The following is a 9,728-nucleotide window of genomic DNA, read 5'->3' on the forward strand; positions in this document are numbered from 1 at the left end:
GCTGACTGATGGATATTTTTCTTTGGTATTTTGTTCACATCTTATTTCTATGTTAAAAATGACCTTGTATTTGGTGACAGGACTGCCCTGTCACCCAGTGTGATTTTATATCCATATTTGCTTGGTAATAATCCTATTATCAGCTCTCATCCCTCTCCAGATGGAAAAATATGACGCATGACCTGACAAACAAACTTTGCTCTAAAGATGAGGATATAAACACCCTCTCACCCTATGAGATAACGGTCAACAACAGAATCCTATAATCAAAGACTTGATTAAAAGTCAAAAACAGGATTCAGACAATCGGACGCTCATGACGCTGTATTCTGATAATCATCGAGCAACCTATTGCAATGTGACAATTGAATTCTGTATCTATGACATGTTTTTGAGTATATATGTTAGTGCAAAATGATGTAACAGGGTTCTGAACACTTACAGCACGGAGAATCTCTCTCCTGCTGCCTTGTCATTTCTTGTAACAACTATTGAACCGAAGACTTTACTAAAGTTCTGATTTGCTTATAGGCCTACACGGTTTCCTGTGTCAACTTCTTTCAGAGTCTTTAACCTCTCTGGTTTCACCAGAGAGAAATACTTTTTTGGGTTGAATACTTTTGAGTACTCTTGGTGGAATATACTTTCTCTATTTCCAGGAAGACTATAGTTAAAGTAGAGTTGCTCCTTTTTCAATTCCAACACTGACTGTCCAGGACAACACCAAGGTGCCTGGCTGTTGGGACAGACATTACCGGAAATAGTTAGTTCCCACATGGGGCAGGAATTAGCTGGGAAGAAGAGAAGCTCCACTGGCCCCTGGCTGCCGTCCCAGCCCTTAGCCCATGGTCACTGACTGTGTCTGTATGGCTGCCCTGCTGCTGCCCTGCATGCACAATTTGCATGGTTTGACTTGTACCTTGATTCATCTTCTCTAAGGTTTCTTGACATGTGACTCCAGTAGATGGCGGTAATGCCATATAATCTTATGCCTGGCTGCCACCATAAAGTCAACAGAAGAAGCAGACAGCCATTTGACATTGGCCGTTGTGCGTGCAGTTACAGTGCAGCAGGTTGTCAAAGATCAGAGTGCAGCCAAAACCTTAGCATTTACATTTACTCTCTGATTTGTCTGCATTTTGTATTATTAGCACATTGACAGTCGGGGACAAATGGCTGTCTACAAGTTGGTTCTGATCCGCCACGGGGAGAGCAACTGGAACCAGGAGAACAGGTTCTGCGGCTGGTTCGATGCCGACCTGAGTGAGACTGGAGAGAGAGAGGCGAGGAGAGGCGGACAGGCGCTCAAAGGTGACACATTATATTAATAAGTATAACAATAGATGTTATATATGTTAAATAGTCCTAATGTTGTCCGGCGTCAGCCGTGATGAGGAAAATGACAACAATTAACCGATATTCTTCTTCATGATCTATCCGAAATGTCGTTTTGAGGCCAGGGCTAAATCAATACACAATTTGAATGCATAGGCATGATAGGCTACTATAGTATATGTTCCAATCATACGTTACTATTTACATTATTATAATATAAGAATAAGATAATGTTACTGCAGAAGTTTCATTGATTCATGCGGTTACTCAACACGTTATCCAACAGACCCGTTTTCTTTATTTATTTTTTATTGCGCTGACCAATCAGCAGCGGGCATTCCAACGCGTCAGTCTGATGTGAACGTGCAAGACGTGATGTAGGCCTACGTGTTTGTGGGCTGTGGCACTGCACTGCACACACACACACACACACACACACACACACACACACACACACACACACACACACACACACACACACACACACACACTAGGCTAGTACAGTGCATGTGCACGCTAACATAACAACCATAATCAAGCTGCAAATCGGTGTACTGTAAATGCATGATGTATTAAAGGCATTGTTTAATTCTCAACAATGTGGTCCTCCAGGGAGTGGTGAAATTTTTGACCAATTAGCCAATTTGTAGCCTGCCTGCTTGCTCAGGGGATAAATTGAATCTTGACCAATTCATGACCTTTGGCACAATCTAAATGTCTCAATAGAAGAGCAGGGAGACAAAATACAACCACCCCATTTGTATACGTTATATCGTGTGTCGTATAATTTCTTCCAGGAGTCTGTAGATTATCACCTTATTTTCCTAATGTATCAAGAACGAGAAATGAGCTCCGTTTTCCCAGGCAAAGTACTTCTTTATTCAATCAAGGCATCTCCCATAGTTACATCAAGTTACAAGCATAGCAAAGTCATCTCTCCATCGTATAGCACATTCAGGCCTGTCCTGCATGGCCTCCTCTGTCTTCCAACTAACCCACTTCCCCTGCAGTCTCCCAAAACCATCCCTTTATACAGTACATCTCTCTCTTCCAGTGGGTTGTCACCTTTTGTGTGTGTGTGTGTGTGTGTGTGTGTGTGTGCTAATCAAAGACCCCCAACTGTGACAGTCCCTGTAGTACTAGCTCTGTCACTTATCAGTCAAACAGGAAGGCCTATAGATAATATCAGATGAAAGATCACTCCCCAAGAATTATCTTGAGAAGTCAAAGGGTGAAGCTACAAGGCTTCCTGCCTGTGAACAATTGATATGCAAATAGTTAAGGCACTGTGATGGGATGAAGGGAGAAGCGGCTTGCTAATTAACAATTATGACTAAACAAATAGTTATGATACATGCTATATGATTCAAAGTACACCACACATGTTAACATATATTGCCTATTCTCTACAAATTTTAAATCTATTCATAAAAAACCCCCACATAGTTTGGATCAAATGACAGACCATAATCGGACCATTACGTCTAACAATAAAAAAAAAAGTTCTTAGATTGGGTTGGGGTCCCATGGAGTCTAGGGCTTTCGAATCCATCACAGTTTGCAGAGGGACGACTAAATTGGCAGGAAGAGGGAATAAATAATTGGGTAAAAAAAGAGAGTTTGTTTAAAAGGCCTTTAGTTTATTTTTATGGCATCAGATTCTGCTGTCAAGCCAAATAATTGGCTACTTACAAATAAAAAAGTAAACATATCATGTTGAAAGGCAAATGTCGAGAATCACTGACATCAGTGTAAAAGCTACACTCAAAAGACCAGGCTTGCACAATATAATACACAAACTTTTAAATGCTGTGCCCGTGACATTCCTCTCACTCTACAAAACCCTCCCAGATGCCGGTTACGAGTTTGACATCTGCTACACCTCTGTGCTGAAGCGGGCCGTCCGCACCCTGTGGCTGGCACTGGACGCCATCGACCAGATGTGGGTGCCGGTGCACCGCACCTGGAGGCTCAACGAGCGCCACTATGGCGGCCTGACCGGCCTCAACAAGGCGGAGACGGCGGCCAAGCACGGAGAGGCCCAGGTGAAGATCTGGAGGCGCTCCTTCGACACACCGCCTCCCTCCATGGACCCCGACCACGACTTCTACACCATCATCGGCAAGGTAAGGCAAGGCCTTCTCTCTCTGCTTAATCTGGTATAAACACAAAAATAAACAGTGGGTTGGGACCCATTTGTGGGTCCGACTTGAAAATGTATTTTCAGTTTTTTAAAGAGCTGGAGAGACGGATAGATCCCTTGCATTGAACACTCCATCAATGATTACTATTAGAATATAGAGCTTTATTAGCAAAAGATATCGCAGTTAAACCGACTGCAGGGTTTGTGAGCATTGTATTCAACCCCTGTACCGCTCCAGTTTACCTGCTCACATTTGCAACTCAAAATATGTGTACTAATGTGGGCATTTAGCAGACACTCTTAAATCCAGAGAGTGACTTTGTAAATGGTGCATTTATATAGCGATCCAAAGCGCTTTTCATTCACACACACACACACACACACACACACACACACACACACACACACACACACACCGATGGCAGAGGACACCATGCAAGGCACCAACATGCACATCAGGAGCAATTAGGGGTTCAGAGTCTTGCTCAAGGACACCTCGACACTAACTCTGGGGGAGCCCGGGATCGAGTTCGATGGGAATATCTGGCCGCTCTACCGGCCACTCTCCCCCTGAGCCACGTACTGCCGCTCCCTGCAAGTGCAGTCTGCATTTGTCAGGACTGCATGCATGCAAAGCATAGCCTGCAGTCGGATCAGCAATTTCCCACCTGAATTCACAAATAGGAGGTGTTACTAGCACCAAGCTCTCCCATTGGACATTTAGCCAGGACTGTTGTCATTGGCCTGGGTTTTTACACAAACACAAGCATGAGCCGCACGCATGCCTGGATGGTTATGCAATCACATTGTCTGAAACTACTATAACACACTGTCATAACAACACCGTAAATTACTTTTAATCACAAAAACCCAAGGGCCTAATACTGCTGACAAAAAAAGGATAATTATTGGCATATACTGTATGTATCCTAATTATATGTATTTGTTCCAAGGTGGGTTAATATCTCACTGATATACACAATGTATGTTGGTTTCAAGTCCAAAGTTCAGGGTTAATATGGTACCAAACGGGTATAAAGTCCTTCTGCACAGACAGTCAATGGAGAGTTAAGACATACAGTAGTAAATATTACTAATTACTGCGCATCTCATTAGCTTTGTTGTATGCTGAAAAGAAGAAGGCAAGGAATTAAAAAGATTACCGGTATCTAGATATCCAGATATTAGATGGGCCAACACTGACCCCTACAGGTCTTTTACGGTCTTAACCACATGAGCTGCATGACATAGTAGGCGACACATTCTGGGAAAATAGCCCACCCAGTCTACATCGCAACGCAATGTGTTGTGAGCTTGTAAATGGTCTGTTTTCAGCGAAGATATTTGGTGTTGAGGGGGGGGGGGGGGGGGGGAGAGGGGACCAAGTATACTCCCTTGGGGGATCCCTGGCATATAGTATAATAATGTTTTATTAGTGTTTTAAACTTATGTATTCTCAAACGTCTTAAATTTGATTTTACAATATAAATTGGGGTAATTCCATTAAATGGGGGGGGTTCGTAGCCTAATTCATGTCAAACTGGGGGTCCTTGAAATTAAACGGGTTGAGAATCACTGCTAGATCCATAAAAACCTTCTCTTGTGGGGGTCCCTGGCATATCTTTTTCAAATGGGTGGTCCGTGGGTAAAATTAGTGTCAATTTGGGGGTCCTTGACATGAAAAAGTTGCCTTACAGTATTCACGGCAAAACATATGGATTTTGTTCCCCGTTTGAGCTCTCGGACGGTGCACGTGGGGAAGGAGTGTAGATTCTAGAGAGCTGTAAAAATGTATTTTGTTTCGACGTTATCTCATCTAGTAGACTGTAGACGTGATGATAAGCCTCTCGTCCTTACAGGACCGGCGCTACGCGGAGCTGACCGAGGACCAGCTCCCGTCCTGTGAGAGCCTGAAGGACACCATCGCCCGGGCGCTGCCCTACTGGAACGAGGAGATCGCCCCGCAGATCAAGCGGGGCAAGCGGGTGCTGATCGCCGCCCACGGCAACAGCCTGAGGGGCATCGTTAAGCACCTAGAAGGTAGTGAGGCACTCACCATTCATTTTTCACCATAGAGATTTACTACAAATATTTATAGTTTTAAGCCTAGAATCAAGCCACCCAGGGCCCTGGTGAATCATGCCCATAAAGCCTTTGATTATGTGAATAATAAAAACACTAAACATAAAGGATATAAGGCATTAAGGATATCATATAAATAAATATTCACTAATTTGTTTTCTTCTTCACAGAATCAATGGTTTTGATGTCTATGTGTGCACGTGATGTGCCTGGACTGACCGTTGCCATTGTATTGTATTCCGGGACGTGCAGAGAGTGTTAGAGAGGCAGGGGCTGAAATCCCCTAAGGGGGCACTTTTGGACAAAAATAGCGAAAATAGCAGATCACAACGACGCGCTGATAACTTGTAGATAAGCTATTTTCATGGCGCAACCCAGCACTCTTTAGCTAGTGGAAAATGTGGTGTACGACATAGTTCAGGAGACTTCGGGAAAAATGCAATTCTCCTGAATGCTGCCTTCCGGCATGGCATGGGAAAGGAGAGGCATTTGCATTTCTTTCACCATAGTAAATGTTGCATTCGTGGTCTGGAGAGGGCAGTTGTTTTACAGACGGGTAAAAGGAGCAGGGGCTGAAGCCCCCTTTGATGTCTATGTGTGCACGTCCCTGATTGCGAATGCAATGATTGCGAATGCAATGTAACCCAGGCAGATCTGTCTGTCTGTCACACTGTGACACCACGCGCTGTATCACACAAAAAAACACACGCACGCACACAGTAGAAAAATAAAAGAAAAAGAAAACTTAAAGAAAGGAAGTTTTATTCTAATTGTTATTGCAATTCACGAGCTGCGTTCGCACGTCTTACTTGTTGTATTATCTGTCCACGCTGTCACATTGCAGGCATGTCGGAGGAGGCCATCATGGAGCTGAACCTGCCCACAGGAATCCCCATCCTGTACGAACTGGACAAGAACCTGAAGCCCGTCAAACCCATGCAGTTCCTGGGAGACGCGGAGACCGTGCGCAAAGCCATGGCGGCCGTGGCCGCCCAGGGGAAGGCCAAGAAGTAAAAGTAAAACTTAAAACGTGCGTCAAAAAGAACACGCCGCATTTTTGTCGTTGTTAGCTCGAAGATCGGTTTTGGCGGCAAGTCAAGCCGTCGTACCACAGAGAATGAATTTAGCTTCAGGGAAAGGCTGGAGCATATCTCTGGTCCGCTCTAGCTCTCAAAGGCTGGAGCATATCTCTGGTCAGCTCTAGCTGAGCAAAAAAGGTAAAATTATCATAAATATTACAGCTGAGAAGATATACCTGCTAAGTAAAGTATTTACTTACTCAGACTATTGGTTTATTATCATAGCTACATACAAGTCATAAAATGTTTTAACTCAAAATACAATTTAAAAAAATGATGTTATCTTTATTTGGAGAGATACATTTAATATGTTCTTGTTTAGTTTTTGTTTATCATTTAAATGCTAATTTATTTAACTGAAAAGCCTCCATTTTGATAGTTTCAATTTGTTTGACTTTTTTTTATCTGATTTTCATAAAAGAGACAGACCACTGAAAATAATTCTTGCAGTCAACTTAGCATGCGGCAAATGCTGCAGTAGTTGAACTTTCTTTTAATTCCTAATGTATTGTTCATTCCACCGATGCATTATTATGTCGATAGGGGAACTTGTGTCGGATAATAATGTCTTGAGATCTGTTGCAAAGCAATCGTTTACCATCATCGTGACCTCCTCAGTGAATGGTACAGTACTAGTGTTTTGTGCTTGAATGTGCTGTTGCTGTCTGTATCCCGGAATAATGTAATTTCCTCCCAGTATTATTGAAACACGACCAATTTGTTTTGATGGAACCAGACACTGTGCATGGCTGTTATGACAGTGAGAATGTAATTACTCACAAAATTCACATTAGCCAGGGAGAAATATTAAACATGTTTACTTGACATTATACTTTAAAAAGGGACCAGTCGTTTCAACCCTGTAAAACTCACTGCCTTATCCGGTTGCCTCTGTGTACACAGTAAAATACAGTTAATTTGAAGATTCCATGAGTAAGTGATATTCTTTGTTAAAATAAGTGTTAAATATCTCTATATTCTAATTTTAAGTTTGTTCTGTAATGGGAGTCTCGCTGTCTCTCCAGTTCTTTATTACCGTACTTTAATACAAATACATTTTAAGGTGAGGATACCCATTTTATCCAATAAATGGATAACTTATTTCACTGTGTACTTTCAACTATATCCACTACAACTGTACAATAGGACATACATTCATACAGCCATTGTCAGTGCATGGGACCATTGATGTTTCCAATGCGATATTCCATCATGTTTTATACCCTGATTATTTGTTTTGTTTTGTTTAATTCTAATGTGTTGCCTGAATGTGCACTAAACTCTTGATGTAATAAATATACAATTATATGCTAATTTGATGAGGTTCTGTATGTGGTGTGCATGTTCTGGCTCCACTTCATAGAGAAGATAATCCATTATTAGAGGCATGACGGTGCCACCCTGTGGTTGTGAGGCTATGTAACAGCGAAACAGTTGCAAATGAGCTTGCAGTTTGATAACGCCTGCGTACATTTGTGTCAAGAAAACATAAACGTGCTCCGTTGGAAATGATGGTATAGCTGCTGTTATATGGGTTGCTATGGGATTCTCTCCAGCTATTTAGTAAACGGAAAATACATTTTCAGGTCAATGTAATCCTGGGACGCATTGACCCCTACGACCCGGGGACAATTGTTTTGGCTAATTTGGCCCTGACTGATGTGATCCAATCAGGACTGGAGACAACTCATACAGAATAAACATCCAGGTTCCACAATGCATCTCCGACCTAGGTGGTTAGCACTCATTCAATGTCATTTTGACTTGAGTTTTGACTATGCATGCACATCATGGTATTATTCACCTCAAGTCAAAGGCATTGAAACAAAGCTTCAGACCTCTCAAAACAAAACTGGTTCGATCACTACTTTGCCACTCTAGAACACACCTAAAACAGATACTGGACCAGATATACCGGTACACTACACCAATGGTTCTCAACCTTTTCAGGCTGTGAGTTCATATTTGAATTGGGGACCCCCCCCCCCCCCCCCATCAGGACACAAGCACTTGGAATTCTAGGAGTTGAGTAACAACTCAAGGTGAAGCTCGCAATGCAAGCTTGATGATCGGCTATTTTCACAATTTGTGCTTCTTTCTTATACAATTTGACAATTTTTATAGTAGTTTGTTGATTACTTTTGACGTAGGAAAGGTCTTGTTCTTTCTTAGGTAGGCCTATTAAAAAGGCCTTAAAAGTTTATTTTCACTTTACTGTCACCAAATCACGTGGGGACCCCCCTGGGCCTGGGGGTCCCGACCCACAGGTTGAGAACCACTGCACTCACTACACCACAAAGACACCCATGACAGTCATAGGCCTACCTGTCAAACTACTTCCAAATGATAAAGACGTCCACAAACACAACACCAGAGGGAGCTAAACAACTTGCATTGGGCCTGGTCTTCAAGATACTCATTAAAACAGGGATAGGCCTATACCTAAAAAATCCCACCAAACTTTGGTGCCCAAATGCGGAAGTGCAGCTGGGCTTTAACATTGAGCGCTCGGTTGCACGGGGTTTCCTCGTCAATAATCCACTGGTCCGCCTGCAGTCCTTCCTCTTACCCAGCGCTTCAACATTGGAGTGCCTAGCTGGCCCCTTGGTTAACACGGACATAGTCACATAGTCACGGACATTGCTGTTCCTTGAGTGGTTGCACCACTCAAAAATCTCTGGGATCTACCCTAACCCGGCCAATAGCCTACTGCCCTACTTCAACAATACCCCGGACCACAATGGAAACAAGCACGTAGGCCTATGGCTTTTGGTGTTTAACAATCATGTACCACTGTCTGTTTACAAACTGTTAATGAAGTAGTCAATCAATCAATAAAAGCATACAATGCAATCTTTCAGTGGTTCTCAAAGTGGGGCCCAGGCCAGGCCAGGGATCCCTAGGGGTCCTTAGGGTCACTGGGTCAGGGTTCCAGGGGGTCCCCTCTATGGGGTCCCCAGCCAAATGTGTTAAATATAGCATCATCAAAATCGATGCAACCATGCTATGCATAGATAGAAAATGGGGAAACGGAAAAAAGTTAACATTTCAACACACATTTTGTATGGGGAATCGGGATCCCTGGCACA

The 9,728-nt window shown here is 42.9% G+C and overlaps 1 protein-coding gene across 1 annotated transcript; it reads left to right on the plus strand.

Annotated features, from left to right (window-relative positions):
• The first annotated feature begins 1,050 nt into the window (after positions 1-1,050).
• On the plus strand, positions 1,051-7,958 carry LOC310865393 (phosphoglycerate mutase 1-like). The gene is made up of 4 exons (XM_083774492.1): positions 1,051-1,311; positions 3,187-3,461; positions 5,338-5,518; positions 6,405-7,958. Exons 1-4 carry the CDS (start codon positions 1,173-1,175, stop codon positions 6,572-6,574), a joined length of 765 nt encoding a protein of 254 aa, XP_083630618.1. The 5' UTR covers positions 1,051-1,172; the 3' UTR covers positions 6,575-7,958.
• The last annotated feature ends 1,770 nt before the right edge of the window (positions 7,959-9,728 follow it).

This window comes from Protomyctophum parallelum (genome assembly GCF_964188405.1).
Source record: "Protomyctophum parallelum genome assembly, chromosome: 10".
Lineage (NCBI taxonomy): Eukaryota > Metazoa > Chordata > Actinopteri > Myctophiformes > Myctophidae > Protomyctophum > Protomyctophum parallelum.